General features: G+C 41.7%; 1 protein-coding gene across 2 annotated transcripts in view; it reads left to right on the top strand.

Moving 5' to 3' along the window:
- Nucleotides 1-19285, top strand: part of NOL10 (nucleolar protein 10) — a 129432-nt gene that overhangs the window by 29973 nt on the left and 80174 nt on the right. For both annotated transcript variants that reach the window (XR_004026955.1, XM_003272741.3), the window contains exons 10-13: nucleotides 263-341; nucleotides 1624-1773; nucleotides 5007-5073; nucleotides 15082-15134. Coding sequence is in view for 1 of the 2 variants with exons in the window: in XM_003272741.3 (XP_003272789.2) it covers nucleotides 263-341; nucleotides 1624-1773; nucleotides 5007-5073; nucleotides 15082-15134 (349 nt within the window). In the remaining variant the exon portion in view is untranslated. The remainder of the gene's footprint in view (nucleotides 1-262; nucleotides 342-1623; nucleotides 1774-5006; nucleotides 5074-15081; nucleotides 15135-19285) is intronic.

Here is a 19285-nt window from a genome sequence, read left to right as displayed (position 1 = left end):
TAATTTTTTGTAGAGATGGTATCTCACTGTGTTACCAAGCTGGTCTTGAATTCTTGGCCTCAAGAAATCCTCCCACCTCAGCCTCCCAAAGTGCTGGGATTACAGGTGTGAGTCATCTTACCAGGCTGCAGTTACCTTTTAAACAGAAGGCTAGAAATGTGATTTGCCCCCATTAGATTTGAAGTGAAGATTAATAATGAACTTGTTACTTGGAAGGAGGTTTGGCTGTATATTCATGAAGCATGAATATTTTGCTTTTCAGGATAAACAGTTTACCAACAATCTCTGCTTTGAAATTTAATGGTGCCTTGACCATGGCAGTTGGAACAACCACGGGGCAGGTAAATATGTTTAATTTGGAAACTTCACATGTAAGTTGGTATTTCAGTGGTGTGTGTATGTGTCATGAGAAATACACCGCAGGAACAGAAAATGAGATATACTATTTTAGCCAGACCAGAGGGTATGCCAGAATGCTGGATTCTTCCACACCTTGAGAAATCGTGACTCTTGCCTTGGTCAGTCTGCGGTGCTGTGGACTTAGAGCTGCAGTGGGATAGGCCTGCACCACCACACCTGGCTAATTTTTTGACTTTTTGTAGAGACAGGGTCCCACTGTGTTGCCCAAGCTGGTCTTGAACTCCTGGGCTCAGGCGATCCCCCCACCCTTGGCCTCACAAAGTGTGGGGATTACAGGCGTGAGCCACCGGGCTTGGCCATAGATATTCTCTTGTTAGTGGTTTGGAACAGCATTTTTCAGAGTCTTTGCAACAGAATTCTGTGGTCAGACAGTCTTGGGAGTCTGCCAGACTTTTACTCTTGAAGATTGACTGTGGGTTTCAATACTTTTTTAATGAAGGCTCTCAGGAATTCTTGCAGACAAGAAATATGTTTAATAAATATTTCCAAAATTTATGTGTTCTAGGAACTTTTTTTTTTTTTTAACATAGCATCATTAACTACAGCACATGCCATGAGTGGTCAGCAGAACATGCATTAGCAGTGCTAGTCTGAGGAGTACTTCTTTCTTTCCTTCAAGGCAGAGGCTGTACACTTGCCTCCTACAAGAGGTCTGAAACCCTGCCTTGGAAGATTTACTTTCTTTGTCGTCATGGGCTAGAGGGCATCTGTCACCTGGGACTTAATCGTAGGGGAGCTTTCCCAGGCTTCCTTGCCTCTAATGACAGGGGTCCAAAGAGATTTCCCCTTCTCCCAAGAAGTCACAGCCTTGTCACCACCATCTGTCTTGAATCTACTAGGACTGTTCCTAATTATGTCTTTCATTTTTGTTTATTGCTATGACACTGCCTGGCACATAGGCCTTCAGTATGTATTTGTTGAACAAATTAAATTCTTATGGGCTTTCATTTTTTGTTCCTTTCTTAGTATGTTCAGTAGCTCTTACAAAGTACTCTTGGGGTTGAATTCATAAAATGTGTACTCTAAGGATTATTTAAGAGATCTTTCTGGAAAGAATCTCAAATCTCAGCACCTTGAGTAAGGGTGTTCATTGTGTTCATAAGAAAGTAATGAAGCAAATGGCTGCCATTATTCTCACTTATAAATATTTCCTTTGAAGATAAAATGTCTAGTTTGTTTAAACAGAAATAATTTTTTTTTCAGGTTTTATTATATGACCTTCGATCTGATAAGCCATTGCTTGTGAAAGATCACCAGTATGGGCTGCCCATTAAGTCTGTTCATTTCCAGGATTCATTAGATCTGATTTTGTCTGCTGACTCTCGAATTGTCAAGATGTGGAATAAGAACTCCGTATGTATTTTTGGTTGAAATTACTTCTTTATTTGCAGGTGATCCGAATGATCCTTTCCTCTCCATTGCCTTTTTTATGTGGGTTATTGAGAAAGAGATACCAAACATACATTTGGGAACTTAGTGGGAGGTCAGTTACTTTTGGATAGATAATATCCATATTTAGATAAGATACTCATGATTGCTTTCTTTCTGTTAAGACATTTTCCTGATTACCTAGAATTGGTATGCATTTTAGATGTTAAATTAGGTAGAGAGAAAATCATGGTTTACAAAAGTTGATCTATGACCCGAGAAACCCCGTAGATACTGAGATTCCCTCACAGACGTATGAAAAGTCTTAAGAGCTACTAATTATCCTTCCATGCGTGTTGGTATTATTACATATCTCAAATTCATACTTTTCCTTTTTTTTTTTTTTTTTTTTTTTTTGAGACAGAATTTTGCTCTGTTGCCCAGGCTGGAGTGCAGTGCTGTGATCTCAGCTCACTGTAACCTCTGCCTCCCGGTTTCAAGTAATTCTCGTGCCTTAGCCTCAGAGTAGCTGTGGTTACAGGTGTGCGCCACCATGCCCAGCTAATTTTGTATTTTTAGTAGCGACGGGGTTTCGTCATGTTGGCCAGTCTGGTCTTGAACTCCTGGCCTCAAATGATCTGCCTGCCTTGACCTCCTAAAGTGCTGGGATTACAGGTGTGAGCCACCTCACCTGGCCTTAAAAGCTGTATTTCTTAAGAATATTTTGATGGTCCTTCTCCCGGCTCTAAATGTCATTTGAAATGTAACAAAATCCTATATTGCTGGTTTTAATCTGTCTTCTGCTTTTCATTTTTCATTTTAAAACCTAAGTATTTTGAGAGAATAGTAAAAAGTTGATCAAATAAATGGGAAAAATGCATTCAGTATAGCTATGTTTTTAAGAGTTCTTTGCATTTAATTCATTAGAAACTTAGCATTTTTAGTTTAAAAACAGATAACTTTTAAAAAATGCCTATTTGTGATGAAGTTGGGTGGACGGTCCACCAGCCTGAGCAGTTCATGCCTAAGTGCAAGTGCCCGTCTATTCCGCGGGGGCTGCCTTTGCTCAGGCACACGTGCTACAGACAGCCCCTCACAGTTCAGCTGCCTGTGGAGTCTCTGGCTTTCTGGGCTGTTACTTTGGTTTTTTAAATTTCGTTTTGTTAATTCCTGAAGTATGGGTCTTACTTGGCTTCTTTTCCTTTTTTTTCTGGATCTGTCCTGGAGGCCAGAGGTGTGTTCTACATCCCTGAGGCCCTCACCTAATTCATAGGTTCTGGTGACTTTGTTTATGTTACAGAGAAGAACATAAAGAAAAAGACAGGCTTTCAGTCTTTCCAAATTCTTGGAAGAATTGCCCTGATGATTGCCCAGGAAGTGTCTATGCCGTCTGCTTTGCTGGCTTTGAGTTTGAAGGATTTTGAGGGCTTTTTTAAGGAAGATTCATGATCTTAGACCAGAACTTTCTCTGCTCTTTTTCTGGCAATTCAAACTAATTGACATTAAAACAATATTTATTTTTAATACTACAAATGCATATGTTTTTATTCTTAAAAATTCATAAAACACTGGTAAAGTAGAAGTTATTTATCCTTGACCTGGCTTTCATCCAACCAAAGGGAAAGACTGTTAGCAATCTGGATGTATCTTTCCAGACCCTTTAACTGCTGCATAGTTTCCATCGTGTGGATTATTGTCACCTTTGACACCTTTTTGTTATTGTTCCGTGCCATTATAATTCCTTTCCCTTTGCTTCCTGGTTTTCCCTCTTTTCCTTCCTCTTTCAGTGGGAACTTGAGAAGAACAGGAGGTAGCTGTGTGAGTTTCACTGTTGGTCTTGGGTTAGGACTTCGCTGTGGTCTTCATCGGACACAAACCATCTTGTCTGTGCTCTAACACTGCTCTTTTTCGCCGTGGGCACTCAGTCCATCCTAGTGTCAGACTTCTCATAATGAGTTATAAATGCAAGAGCTGGCAGAAATTTTCAACATCATTTCTTGAAATCATCACACTGTAATTGCTACAGTAAATTTTATTTTGGCATTTTTTTTGTTTGTTTCTTATGACTAAAGACTTCCTCTTGACTAACACCCACATTGCTTGGTTTTGCCTGACTTGCTTACCTTGTTTATCTTTCTCATCACCTTTTTCCACACCCACCTTCTTAGCATCTTTTTCTTTTACTTTCCTTCTCTTAATTTTTAAAAGATAAAACACTTTTCCCCCGACACTTAAAATAGAAATGGTTTAGCCCTAACTACATAGTAACTAACACTTAAGTATTTGTAGGATTTCATTTTGTATTTCATATCCATTGTCTCACTTGATCCTCCTTGAAACCTTGCGGTGCAGGCATGGCAGTGTTGTCCTCATTTTCCATGCTGGCCATCTCTCTCCTCTGATTGGTTTCTTTTCTTTCCTTTTCTTTTCTTTTTTCTTTCCTTTCCTTTCCTTTCCTTTCCTTTCCTTTCCTTTCTTTTCATTTTCTTTCCCTTCTTTTCTTTCTTTTGTTTCCTTTCTTTCTTCTTTCCTTTCTTTTTCTTCCTTTTTTTCTTTTTTTTGGATGGAATCTCACTCTGTCGCCCCAGGCTGGAATGCAGTGGTGCTATCTTGGCTGACTACAACCTCTGCCTCCTGGGTTCAAGCAGTTCTGCCTCAGCCTCCCTAGTAGCTGGGATTATAGGTGCAGGCCACAATGGCCGGCTAATTTTTGTATTTTTAGTAGAGTCGGGGTTTCACCATGTTGGTCAGGCTGGTATTAAACTCCTGACCTCAAGTGATCTACATGCCTCAGCCTCCCAAAGTGCTGGTATTCCAGGTGTGAGCCACCGCTCCCAGTGGTCTTCTGATTTCCTTCAGTACAAGTTGAGCTGGGTACACTTCACAGATTATGAGAGGTTTTTTTTTAAGTTGATGCATAATTCAAACTTCATCTTTTCCTGCCATGTTGACATTATCTTTAAAATGTTGTAATTTTTCTTTTTTTTGGACAGGTCACTTCTCCTCCCTAGGCCTGTTTCTTCATCTATAAAGTGAGATTTTTTGATAAATTGATAAGATAAATTCTCTAAGATTTTTAAGAATTTAAATTTTGTATTTGAATTAGGCTATTCATTTATTTACATAGGAGTAGATGGTTGAGTTACAGCTTCAGTTTGACATTGCCAAAGTTGTTGTTCTTTAACTTTTAATAATTCGTTTCTGCTTGCTATTTTTAGGGAAAAATATTTACTTCCTTGGAGCCAGAGCATGACCTTAATGATGTTTGTCTCTACCCCAACTCAGGTATGCATTCTGTAGTGAACATTCAGTGAGACAAATAAAAAGGCTATACTTTTTTAGGTTTTAGACCCATTTTATTTCTTAAGATAGAATTTGGCTTTGTCAGCACAGTTCTTGGATATTTAACTTACTTAGAAGAATTAAGAGCAGGAAGTGGTGTGGATGATTCAGAAAATGGCACTCTTAATGACTCAGTGCTCAGTCCGCCCAGCTATTAGTGGAAAGTGGTAACAGCATACAGGTAGGAGGCAGGTGAAGTGCTATTTTAGTGTGCTCTTTAGCTCTTTTATGTGATTAGTAATAGTGTGTGGAAATTGAGGGCAGAGATTTGGAGAAAGCTAGATTGCCTGATAATACACAGATGGCTCATGAAGCCATAGGTTTTGTAAATTCTAAGTTGTGTGCCATTCAGCAATTTACATGTTAGGTTTCAAAATTTAACAATGCATTCAAGGCAAATCTGTGAAGAATTTCAGAGTATGGGAGAAAAATGAGAATAGTTTCTACTCTGAGGACAGAGGTACCCAGATCATCCTGATAGAGGGAAGTAAGGCAGAGCGTGAGAAATCCTATCACATTTGTGCAAAGAGTATTTTGACTGCTTGCTGGAGAGAGAGAGCTTTTACCCTGACCACTGAGAGCAGAGCAGTGAGAAGATTTTGCTTTGTGTTGAGCTGGAGTGCCTAGTGAGATTTGGTTAGGTGGAGTTGGGGGACTGAGGTGATTCTCATGGGAGAGCAGTCCAAGATGACCAAAAAGGATGGGCACAGAGGGCTCGGTTGGGGTGGGGAGGAGCATCCTGTGCCTGAGCTGTGGTGGCCCTGGGAAGGCTGAAGTGGGAGGCAGAGCGTGGCGGGTGGTGGAGGGCTGGGCATGATGTGCTAAATGTCTTGGGCTGCATGTGCGGTCAGAGAGGACTTGTTCTGACCGTGCTTTCAGAGGCAGGTCTACCCACTGTGCAAAGGGTAGATTGGTTTTGAACAAAAGGGCCTCGGAAGTAACTGATATTCTGAGCTGAGATGGGGAGCACAGGTGAGAGAGCAAGTTCGGAAAGATTATGGCTTCTTTTTCTAACGTGTGAGGATTAGGAGGTGACAGGACAGTGGCAGTATCTGGCACTATCTGGCTTCCCATCAAAATCGTCTGCACAGCTTTAAAGGTACAGCTCCCTTGACCTTATACTAGGTATACTCACTCATAGTGTCTATGGAGAGGGCTTAGAAATGTGTTTTTTTTGTTTTTTTTTTTTTTTTTTGAGTTGGAGTCTCGCTCTGTCACCCAGGCTGGAGTGCAGTGGCACGATCTCTGCTCATTGCAACCTCTTCTGGGTTCAAGCAATTCTCATGCCTCAGTCTCCTGAGTAGGTGGGACTACAGGCACGCACCACCACGCCTGGCTGATTTTTGTATTTTTAGTAGAAACGGGGTTTCACCATGTTGGCCAGGCTGGTCTTAAACTCCTGACCTCAAGTGATCCGCCTGCCTCCGCTTCCCAAAATACTGAGATTACAGATGTGAGCCACCGTACCTGGCCAGAAATGTGTATTTTTAACATACTTCCTGATGGATTCTTAGGCAGCAAGCCCTAAACTAATCCGCAGACTTGTGCTTGGGAGGCATGCCTGGCGTCCAGTAGAAAATGTGGTCTTGGGGTAAGCAGGTCTGTAGATAGAAAGTTTTGCGATTGTTCCAGAAGTGGTGGGAATGAATGAGATTACTGATAGGGAAAGCTGGGAGTGAGATAAGAAGTGAGCAGGAGCTGGTTCATTTGGGAGAATGAGGGGGAGGAGCCAGCTGAGAAACTGGGCGGGAATGGACAGAATGACAGTGCCAGGCCCCACAGTTTTTGAAGTATGGGAGAGATTCAGTGGGCATTGCTTAACAACGACTAAGGATTACAGAAGTTGGGGCAGAAAGGAAAGAACTAAAATTGATTGCATGCTGCTGTTATCAATCTGGATGATGGATGCTGTAATACAAACCTATTTAATCTTCTGTGACTGTGTAGTCAGTGGTCCATGGCTTTTCTTTTTCTTTTTTCTTTCTTTCTGTTTTTTTCTTACCTCTTAAGGGGTCAGAAAAATTGGGTAATTCATTCAGGGTTGGTCACCCAGCTGGTGTGTGGCAGAGCCTCAGTTAGAACCCAGCCTTCCTGATTCTGGTGCCCATGCTGTTTTTTCTTTTTTCTTTTTTCTTTTTTGAGACGGAGTCTCCCTCTGTCCCCCAGGCTGGAGTGCAATGGCGCGATCTCAGCTCACTGCAACCTCCCCCTCCCGGATTCAAGCGATTCTCCTGCCTCAGCCTCCTGAGTAGCTGGGATTACAGGCGCATGCCACCACGCCCGGCTGATATTTGTATTTTTAGTAGAGACAGGGTTTCACCATGTTGGTCAGGCTGGTCTCGAACTCCTGACCTCGTGATCCGCCCATCTCAGCCTCCCTAAGTGATGGGATTACAGGCGTGAGCCACTGCACCCAGCCGCCCATGCTGTTTCTAATTGCACACTGCTCTCCCAAGAAAGATGAGAAACCCTGGACTTTATAATTTGCATTTCATCTGTGATAGTTGAGAGAATTTTATTATAATCATGGGAGTAAAGTGAAATTCTGGTGAGTTCAGGAATAGATTGCAGCTGAGGATGCTGGTTCCTAGTTAGAGTATTGAAATGACCTACACTGGGGTCTGGGCTAAGTAGGTAAGTGAGTAAACCGGGTGGAGCTGGGGTTGGGGCAAGGGTGATGAGCAGGGATAGTGTGACTGGGGGAGTGACAGTTTGAAGGGCACAGAGAGTGGGGAGAGAAAGAGTCTCACCTTGGGCTATACAGTTTGGTAGCCACTAGCCACTCGTGGGCATTGACATGTACTGTAAGTGTAAAATATACATTGGATTTAAAAGACATTCTATGAAAAAAGGATGTAAAATAGATCATTAATAATTTTCTATTAATTACATGTTGAAATGAAAATATTTTAGACATGTTGGATAAGTAAAATATATTAAAATTAATTTTACCATTTTTTAAAATGTGGCTACTAAAAATTTTAAAATCACGTATGTGGTTCACATGCTCTTTCCATTGGACGGTGCTGGTCTAAACTGGGAGAGCTTCAACCCTTGAGGATGCTGGTAAGGTTTAATAGTGCTTGTGCCTGGCCCAGTGTAGCGGGGATTGTTGAGGCTGGTAGGCTGCCTCAGTTTTTCCATTGTAACCAAGAATATAGAAGCCCAAAGAGACACCTGCTGAAATTAGTGCCAATCTGTTGGCCCCCGCAGGCTGTGTGCCTAAACAGCTTCTCCAGGAGGCAGGGCTGGAGAGTGGACTTGTGGGCAACTTGATTTCTCAGGTCAGTTTTTGTGCATCTCTTCCCCCACCTTTAATGGCTGTAAAGATCTGTTAACCCACAAAGGGTGTGACTACTTGGCAAAGAAGCTTCTTTCTGAGAAATACTCAGGCTCAGACTATTGAGGAACCCATTCTTGAAATTCCACCACTGATGACAGTGGTTGGAATCACAAGGACAAGGAGAGGAGGGAGGCTGATGTTAGCAGTGCGTGTTGTTACCCAGGTGACTGCCGAGGAAGAGACTTAAAATGGATTGAGAGGGTGCTGATAATTCAACCACACATCTGTGGAATACTGATTTTATTTTTTCGCCTGGTCTGTATTTATTTATTTTTTCAGAGACAGGGTTTCACTTTGTCACCTAAGCTGGAGTGTAGTGGCACAATTATAGCTCACTGCAGCCTTGAACCCCTGGGCTCAAGCAATGCTGTCTAGGCCTCCTGAGTAGCTGAGACTACAGATGTGCACCATCACGCCGGGCTCTCCCCTGTTCTTACAATAAAAATTTAAATGATTTGTCATTTAAAGTGGCATAAAAATTGTAACAATAAGCATGCTTTTAAATGAAATTTAGAAGTGTTTCTCTCTGGGAAAAACACCTAGAACACTTATTTAATGAAGATTATTGTGGCCTAGCACAGTGGCTTCCGCCTATAATCCCATCATGCCTATAATCCTGAGGCAGGAGGATCACTTGAGGCCAGGAGTTCAAGACCAGCCTTGTCAACACAGCAAGACCCTGTCTCTACTAAAAATAAAAAAAATTAGCAGGAAGCAGTGGCACACGCCTGTAGTCCCAGATACTCTGAGGGCTGAAGCAGGAGGATCGCTTGAGCCCAGGAGTTTGAGTTTATAGTGAGCTGTGATCTTGAAACTAACTTTACTCCTGCCTGGGTGACAAAGCAAGACCTAAAGAAAATAATTATGTTGATAACATTTTAATTGTAGAAGCATTTATAGCACAGTGATTTTAATAGTTACTTATTAAAGTAATATTTATGAAGAAATGTTTGACAATCTGGTCAGAAAACATTCTTAATGAGTAGCATTTTAAAAAGTCTATTTGGCAAACTGACCTATAGGCCAAATCCAGTCCCCCACTTGGTAATTTGCAGCCTTTGAATTAAGAATGGGTTTTACATTTTTAAATGGTTGGAAAAAAAAATCTAAGAAGAGTAATATTTTATGACATGGAAATTCAAATTTTTGTGACTGAAATTCAGATTTCAGTGTCTTTCAGCATAAAGTTTTATGTGAACACAGCCACCCTTGCTCATTTATACATTGTCCATGTGGCTTTTGCGGCACCGTGGCAGAGGTGAGTAGTTTTAACAGTGACCAGGTGGGCTGCAAAGCCTAAAGTGTTTACTGCCTGGCCCTTTACAGAGACAGTTTGCTGACCCCTGGTCCATATTACTAATATAAACAAAAAAGGTCACTTTATCCACAGTATTTAATTATGAAGAATTTCAGGCCAGGCACAGTGGCTCATGCCTGTAGTCCTAGTACTTTGGGAGGCTGAGGCATGCAGATCACTTGAGGTCAGGAGTTCGAGACTAGCCTGGCCAACATGGTGAAACCCCGTCTCTACCAGAAATACAAACTTAGCTGAGCGTGGTGGCAGGTGCCTGTAATCCCAGCTACTCAGGAGGCGGAGGCAGGAGAATTGCTTGAAACCAGGAGGCGGAGGTTGCAGTGAGCCGAGATCATGCCACTGCTCTCCAGCCTGGGCGACAGAGCAAGACTCTGTCTCAAAAACAAACAAACAAACAAACAAAAAAAAACTGGTAGAATGAACATCTTTATATTCTCTCCTCAATGTTTTGTTATTGTTATCTTCACCATAATTTATTTATTTATCTCTGTGCTTCTGTGGTTGTTCTGGTTTCTTTGTGGAATCACTCCAAAGTCAGCTGCAGACATGGTGGCACTCACCTGCACCGAGGGTGGCATTGATCTCCTGAAAATCACTGAAATTATTAGGTCCCTTATTGTGCCTAATAAAAATGGCAGCCCTTTTCTAATATTGTCTTACATCCAGTCCATTTTCAGGTTTTCCTAATTGTTCCCCATATGCCCTTTTTTAGTTAGGTGTGGTTTTTTTGTTGTTGTTTTTTGTGTTTTTTTGAACCAGGATATAATTGAGGTTGTGTGTTACATTTAGCTGTTGTATATCTTTAGTTTCTGTCAATCCAGAATAGTCCCCCACATCTTTTTCTTTTCTTCTCCATGATGTTGACTTTGCAAAGATCAGGCCAGTGGTCTCAGAATATCCCTCATCCTCGATTTATATGATTTTTTTTTTCTCATGATGTTGTTTAACTTGATCCTCTACCCTGTATTTTTTCTAAAATAGAAGTTAAGTCTAAAGACTTAATTAAGTTTAGATTAAATTTGGGGCAAGAGTAATGTGCAGGCTGCTGGGGTCTCCAGATCGTCGCAGTATCAGAGAGGGGTAAGTTTGATCCCATTGTTAAGTGATGTCATCATTACAAAGTACAGTTTCTTGCAAACCAGCAATTTTAAGCATGATGTTTTGGACAAAGGAATGACTGTTACTGTCTAATAACTCGTAAGAGGTTAATCAAGAGTAGAAAAGCTAGCCAAATAATTTATTTCATAAGAGAGCAGGCAGAACAAGACCCGTAGGTGCCCCTTCTTTGTGGCTTGGATCTGAGTGTGGCGGGTGCATGTGCCCCGCTTTTCCTTGCTTTCCCACACCTTTTCCTTCCGCTCTACTCTTTGTGTCTGGTGCTTAATCATTGTGGGCTTAATCATAGTTTAGAAAAGCTGAAACTGTCTTTCTTTTTTCACTTACTCATTTTGGAGTAATTGAAGCATAATCATGATTATGGTTTTGTAATATTTTTCTTATACCAAGGCTGCTCAGTATATTGGGAAATGGTTCCGCCTTCCTGCCTTGTTCAGGGCCCTGCTCCTATGGCTCATCGGCCACCTGTACAGTGAGCAGCTGCTCCATGCCGGTCAGGGCACTTGAAGAGACAGCACGGCTCTATGACTTGGGTGTGCATCAGATTCACGACATGGGGAGTTTGTAAAGCATACGTGTGTCTTGAGTCCCACTCCAGACCTGTGGAATCAGCATCAGTGGTTTCAGAACCATTGGTAGAGAGAAAAGAACATGGGCACTGGGCTCAAGAAAGACCCAATTCAGGCTTAATAGTGGTAGAAATTACCCAACCTCAGAATTCTCACCTGCCTTACAGGACTGTTGGAGACTGCCTGTACTGATAAATGTGAAATAGGCTTTTATTCCGTCAGTGCCCTCTAAATACATGGAAAACTGTTGAAGCCATCTATAAATATCTTTGGTGCCTTGTATAGTAAACTCAAATGCCCCATACTTTCATCTGAGGTTCTATATAGGGCAGGAGCGCCCCTGGCAGTCCCCTTTGGCACAGTTCTGTTGCACAGCCTGTCTCCTCTAAGCTGTTCAAAGCAGTGACTGATGCCATATGTTTTTGCACAGCGCTTCCCAACATGTGTGGTGAAGGACCAGGATTTTGGTTTTTTGTTTTCTTTCGAAGTTTCTAATCCACTGCACATTGATGTCTGTGAAAGACAATACAAATTAATTACTAGGAAAATGATCACACATTTGGTTGTCACTGCAGTGTTGAATTGCAGGTTTCTAAATGCTTCTTTTCAATTTCTGCACTTATGTCCTGGCCTGGTAACAGTTTGCAGTCTGTCCCTGGGGACACACTTTGAGCAGCTGTAGAGCACTGTGTTTGTGTTGTGAGCTTCAGCGAGTCCTTTAGTCCCCAGAGCACACGCAGATGAGTACTGATTCATGCATGTTTCTGGGGAGGGCACTATTTTGTCAAATTCTCTTTTATTGTATTATTACAGTGTACAGTGTACTGCATACTATACACTATAGTGTACTGGTTCATATTGGAAATGTGTTCTTTTGACTCTAGGTGCTATCTTTTCCTTCCTTTAAAAATGTATAGTTTTATTGTGGATAAACTACATTAAAATAAATTTAAAGGAAAGAAGTCCTCAATGCCACAGTCTCTTTACATGTACTATTACGTACTATTACTGTCTTCATGGGTGAAACTATACTAATCCTGTGTTCGTATGTTTTAAGTTGTCCTCACACTGTACTTATGGTTATCTTTTGCTTTTCAGTTTGACATTATATTAAACACATCTTTCACGTTGCCATGTGGTATTTATACTGACTTTCTTTTAATGGTTGCTTACTTGATCATGCAAGAGGTCTTTTAATTTTATCTTAGTTGATGAAATATCAGAGTCCCATGTTATGGAGCCTTGGAATTGGTAGACGGTCGGCGGCTCTACTTACTAGCTATGTGGTGGCCCTGAGCAAGGGAGGTAACTTGCTGAGAATGTGACTTGCCTGGCGTGGTGCTCATGCTCTTCTCTTCTCCTGCCTTGATCATCTTAATTTCTGCTGAACTAAGACTTTCTTTCATGGGTTTATTTTTCTGTTTCTGCTTGTTAGAAGCTGCTCATACTCTTTGGGCTCTATGATGTTCTTTTTCTCATTCATAATTGCTTTCAGCCCTGACCCTCCTCACTTGAGTTTGGTGGTAGACCTGCTTGTATCATTAGCCATATGTGGTTATGTGAGATCCTCCTCCATTTTAGAAAACAGTCTAGCTGTGTCCAGTCTGAATTTTTTTTGTGTAATTACATTAGAGCCCTTTCTGTGGTTTGTTTGGTAGGTGGTGTTGTATTTCATTGTTGAGTGTTCAGGGTTGAGCCAGTGGAGAAGGCTTAGGAGAGGTCTTTAGAAGGAACCTTCCTTTTGGTTGTAAAGATGTGGCTTCTGTCTCCAGAACTTCTTTAATTATATCCAAAGGCTCCTGGAGATCTTTCAGCAGTGCTGTTAGTGGAGACCTAGGAAGCACAATCAGTAGAGGCTGTTTCCGTCCATCATGACCTCAGTGAACATTGTTTGGAAGGCCAGAAAAAGTGCTAAGATGAAAGATTCTACAGGAGTTACAAGCTATGAAAAACAGCTCCGATTTTGTTTTGGTTTAATTTAGACATTATTCTTGCTTTTTTAGACTTCATTAGGTGCTTTTAGATGTTTTTACACGGTGTGTGTGTGTCTGTCTGTGTGTTTTGTGTGCATATATTTTTGGTGACCTGTTGCTCCCAGTTCAGGGCTAGCTCACACTTCTGATTTATAGGCAAGACGTGGTTTTGGTAAGATAGTGTTGAGGCCGGGTGCGGTGGCTCATGCCTGTAATCCCAGCACATTGGGAGGCCAAGGCAGGCGGATCATGAGGTCAGGAGATCGAGACTGTCCTGGCTAACACGGTGAAACCCCCTCTCTACTAAAAATACAAAAAATTAGCTGGGCGTGGTGGTGGGCGCCTATAGTCCCAGCTACTTGGGAGGCTGAGGCAGGAGAATGACATGAACCCAGGAGGTGGAGCTTGCAGTGAGCCGAGATTGCGCCACTGCACTCCAGCCTGGGCGACAGAGCAAGACTCTGTCTCAAAAAAAAAAAAGATAGTATTGAGTTCCTGCTTGAGTGATAATTGACTCTGTTCACTCAGCATCTCATTTCTGTAATAGAGTCAAATATCATCACTTTTACAAACTTTTGTGTTAATAAAAGGCAAGGCAGCAAAAAATATTTTTAAAAACAGAATCTAATCATTGCCCTTAACATTTGGTATATTCATTTATCATTATGTGATCTGATAATCTAAATGTCTTCCCTCTGTGGATTCCTCTTGTATCTTACAAATAGATTTTTAAAATGAATTATTACTTGGCTGATCTGTAGAAGTCTTTAGTTAAAAACAGGAGCTCTTGAGTTTGACTTTAGCTTTAACATTCTCTCACGACTGGGGCATCAGTCCCTCTGAGCTTTATTTTTCTGATCAATAAAATAGGGCTGATGATATATCTTCTTTTAGAGGGTTGTTGCATGTTCACTAAGATAATATATGTGAAAGTGCCTAGATGATTTTGAAGGACTGGTCAAAGGCTTGCTGGTTTCAATGTTATTTAAAGTGCAGCGGTCTGGAGCAAGGGATCTGAGGAGTTTTGATGTTTGCATATTGCCATGTTGGAGCTGCTTCAAAACACTTGGGGAAGGAGTATGTTGCAAAAATGGCAGAGAAAAGGGAACAAAACTGAGACATTTGAATACTTTGATACTAAGTAGTTTAGTACCAAATAATGTATTATAGGTTGGTCCTGGGGTTATAGAGAATCCTTTATTGAATGCTGGAAAGTTATCTCTTTCTTCAGTTTTGCTTTCTTATATGCTGATCCCAAGGAGACTCAATTATTAACCACCCTGTTGGTTCAGTCTGTTATGGTTCCCTGTGAGGGAGTGACTGTGCTGTAGTCAGGGCTGTTAGAGTCCCTCTAGGACTTTCTGGTGTAGATGATAACAAAATGTAGACATTTTGTTTTGCAGTCAGTTTTGTAAAAGTTAGGAATTTGCTTTGCAAAAGCAAAGCAAATTTGTTCTGGAAAATTTGAATTTGTTTTGCAAAAGTTAGGAATTTGCTGTGGCATTTTGTGGGAAATGCTATACTTTGGTTCACTGACTAACAGAAGTTCCTCAGGCATTTCAGAATGGAAAGCAAATAGAAAAGGGTGCTTTCTTTTTCCTATGTGTTGACCTTTTTCATTGTGTTTCTTCTTAGGCATGCTTCTGACGGCCAATGAAACCCCCAAGATGGGCATCTATTACATTCCAGTAAGTAATACAAAGAGGAGTTTCAGTAAAAATAGGACAAGCAAAGATACTTTTTATTATTTATTTAATTTTTTGAGACTGAGTCTGGTGATCACCGATGCTGGGGTGCAGTGGCGCAGCCTCAGCCCACTGCAACCTCTGCCTCCTGGGTTCAAGTGATTCTCCTACCTCAGCCTCCTGTAGCTGGGATTACAGGTGCGCACTACCACACCCGGCTAATTTTTGTATTTTTAGTAGAGATGGGGGTTTTACCATGTTGGCTGGGGTGGTCTTGAACTCATGACCTCAAGTGATCCTCCTGCCTGGGCCTCCCAAAGTGCTGGGATTACAGGTGTGGGCCACCACTCCCTGCCAAAGATACTTTTTAAATTGGATGTATTGAGGAACCTGGGTCTACATGTGGCTGTGTACATTAGACACAGTGGACTCACCTGTGGGTTGAATTTGCTTTCTGGAGCCAGTCAGTTCATGCTCAAACATTCTTTTATGGGAACTGTTTAATATCATGTTAAAATGGACATTATAAATTAGTATTTATTCTTCTGATTTACATTTATTTTTTGTTTCCAAGTATTTCAGAATCTTAAACTTTCAGCTGTTAGTGATCCAGAAGTCTAATTCTAAAAAGTCTATTACTCTTCAAGTCATCTCAAAATTATCGTAGATCATTCTGATCAGGGGTGACATGTAGTTTGCAAAAAAAAAAAAAAAAAACCTTTTTTTTCCCTCCTTAAATAATTCTTCTCTTAAATAGCCAGAAGCTCCCCACCCTTCCCTTTAAGTTTATAGTAGAAACGAAACAAGGAAATACGATTTCATAAGCAGAAAAGCACATAGTATAAAGTTGGCATTAGATTACTGTATACTCAGCAGACATCTCCCTTACCTGAGATTTGAGAAGAGAGTAGAGTGAGGGGTACTGAAGATCAGAATCTGAGGGAGGTGAACTCTGTAACCACTATCATCTTCCAAGTGTGAAAATTCTTCCTGTCTATGATAGTCCTTTTAAAATTGCTCAGTTATGTATTCTCACACACAAAAAAAGCCTGCTGCTTGCTGTTGACTCTGGTTTTGGGATACTGACGTGTTGTTGAAAGCGCTTAGAGATATTTCGTTTGGTGGGTAGTGAAATGAAGGCCGTTCAAACAGGAAGCATTTTGGTTTTCCTAAGTTACCATTTGTTCCTTTTCCCCTGGACTCTTGCAGATACTGCATTTATATTCCTATCAACTTATCCATCTTTCCTTGTATTCACTTGTAATAAATATTATGGACTACATCAACTGTGTGTCGGGAACGATGCTATATGCTGGCAGTATTACAGCGTCCAGGGTACTGCCCTTCACTTTGAGGAGTTACTGTTGGGAATCCAACAAGAAAGTAGGCAGTTGCCATTCAGTGTGAGGAATGCTACCAGGGTACTGTGGTGGGAGCATGTAGGAGAGACCCTGTACCCACTGAGGGCCCGGGAGCTGATGAGAAGTATGGTTGGCGCTCAGGGAAAACTTCCCAGAGGGAGAGACTTTGAAGGAGGGACCGGAGGATAGCTGCGTAGACTGGGTGAAGGGGTAGGGTGGAGTGAGGTGCCCAATGGGAGAAGGGTTTTTTTTTTCCTTTTCAGTCGACTTTCCCAGGTTGGACAGTAGACCTGGGATCGGATCTTGACAGTAGAGTGGGTGCAGAGCTGAGGGAGCAAGTACCTCCCATGGCTGAGCATTTGAGCCTGTGGGGGCAGCTAGAAAGCCAGGTTAGGAGGGGTCTTGTGAGCCGGCTGTGGGGATGTAGGGCAGGGAGTCCTGACAGAGTTGGAAGCGGGGGAGTGATAGGATCAGACCTGTGTTCTGAAAAGATTACTTTTGCTGCCACAGGGGAATGCATTAAACAAGGTCTAATCTGGACGCAACAAGCACAGGCTGTGGCAGCCCACAGGAGAGATGATGGCGCCTGCATTACCTGTGCCAGGCTCCCTTTCTAGTAGTTGTGGCTCTATGGGATTCTGGGATAATGTGAGAAAAGTCTAATCTGGTAGGCAGTACTTGCAGACGATTCATCCTTGAATTGCCTGGTGGCATGTCTCAGAGGTGTTCATTGATTGAGAGCTGTATAGATCACAAGAATGCTGCTCTCAGACCAGTGTTACATAGTTTTCTCCAAGTTTCTGCCCCTTTGGGGAACACTGTCAGGAGAGGCAGAATAAATCAGCTTGCCCCTAACCTTTTCATCATGAGAAAGGTCTCTTTCATCTTCCTCTTAGAAGTGCTTATTGTATTTTGATCACTACAGCAACATGGACAGCAAGTGCCTGTCCATGCTTTGGATCTTAGATCCCTTCCGCATGTCAAAAGTAGATAGAATCAACTAGTGGGCAGGTGGAAAAGCACTCTCAGTGTGGAGTGCTGCTTCGGGAGGTCTGCCTAGTAGAGGAGGAGATGTGGGCTAGAGAGCCACGTTGTGGAGAGGTGGGGAGGGGCAGTCCTGAAGACGGTTGCAGTGAGGCCACCTTACAAGCCTGTGTGAGGATGGTGGCCATGGGGATAGAATTGGAAGGGTTGTTATGGTTGTAAGAGACTTGAAATTGATGAATGTGGGAAGTAAGGAATAGGAAAGGACCAAGGATGACATCCTGGTTTTTGCTTGGGCAAATGTGCGGATGACTATGTCATTCTGAGCCCAGGAAGAGGCAGGAGAATATTAAACATTATTTTCTGCATTTTATAAAATGATCTTTTAAAAAAAGCAAAACAGCTTTTTTGTTTATGCAAACAATGTATGCATATTCCTATTTACTCTAAAGTTAAAAGTATATGAAAATAAAAACCAGCTATTCCCTCTTGATAATACTATAACTACCATTAATATTTGGATGTATTGTTTTTCAGTTATATTTGTGATGTTATGTGTGTGAAGTTGTATTTTTTTTTTCAGCTTTAATTTTTTTTTTGAGACGGAGTTTTTGTTGCCCAGGCTGGAGTGCAGTGGCATAATCTCGGCTCACTGCAGCCTCCGCCTCCCAGATTCAAGCAATTCTTCTGCCTCAGCCTCCTGAGTAGCTGGGATTACAGGCCTCTGCCACCACGCCCAGCTAATTTTTTTTTTTTGTATTTTTAGTAGAGACAGGGTTTCACCATGTTGATCAGGCTGATCTCAAACTCCTGACCTCATGTGATCCGCCTGCCTCAGCCTCCTGAAGTGCTGGGATTACAGGCGTGAGCTACCGTGCCTGGTCCTAATTTTTGTGTTTTTAGTAGAGATGGGGTTTCACCATATTGGCCAGACTGGTCTTGAACTCCTAGCCTCAAGTGATCCACCGCCTCAGCCTCCCAAAGTGCTGGGGTTACAGACATGAGCCCCAAACTTGTATTTTATATATAAATTGGTTCCTGTTTTCTTCAGTTAACCTTGGAAATATTAATTCTAAGGTACTGAAATTACCTAAAACATTTTTAGTTAACCTCTATTATATGTCATTGGCTGGTTTATGACATGTCTATTATCTTACAACTGTAAGAGACCCATTGTTTACTTCTGATTCTCTGGATCAGTTTCTTAGGGTGGGCGTTTTTGTTCCAAGTAGTGGTGACTTTAATTAGCATGAGTGTGAGGGGCTGGTGATGAGAAGAAGTATGAAGTGCGAAGTGTGAGGGGCTGGATGATAGCCAGGTGATGAGAAATTGCCTTCTTGACAGATGTTAGCTTATCTTAAAAGACCTTTTTAGTTTCAACTTTGTACCTGAGATTTAACAGAAAGCTGTGAAAAAAAAATCCAGAGAGCCCTCTCCTAGGTGAGCTGCATACGGGGACAGTGTGAGCAGAAGTTGCTTTTGCTAAGCGAAGCATTATGCTGAAACTTGGACTTCAGTGTTCCTTTCTGAGCTACCTTTCTGCCCTGCTCCCTCCCACAGTACTGAGTGATATTTTATAGCACCACTTGTCTTTACTTGGAAACTGCTCTTTGTAATACTCCTTCAAAGCAAAGAGAGAGCCCAGGGGTCTGAAAGCCTGCCATTTTTCATAAGATTTTATCAAACTTACCAAGCTGACATTTGGCAAGAAGGTTCATTTGAGGCCTATAGAAGCAAAGAAATGTGTGTTTAATGTATGATCCATGCCAAGTTTAGGAGGCCTGGACTGTGATTTGTATTAACATCTTA

The sequence above is a fragment of the Nomascus leucogenys genome, chromosome 19, assembly GCF_006542625.1.
Source record: "Nomascus leucogenys isolate Asia chromosome 19, Asia_NLE_v1, whole genome shotgun sequence".
Classification (NCBI taxonomy): Eukaryota; Metazoa; Chordata; class Mammalia; order Primates; family Hylobatidae; genus Nomascus; species Nomascus leucogenys.
The sequence above is the reverse complement of the archived record's forward strand: the minus strand, read 5'-3'. Positions and strand labels throughout refer to the sequence as shown.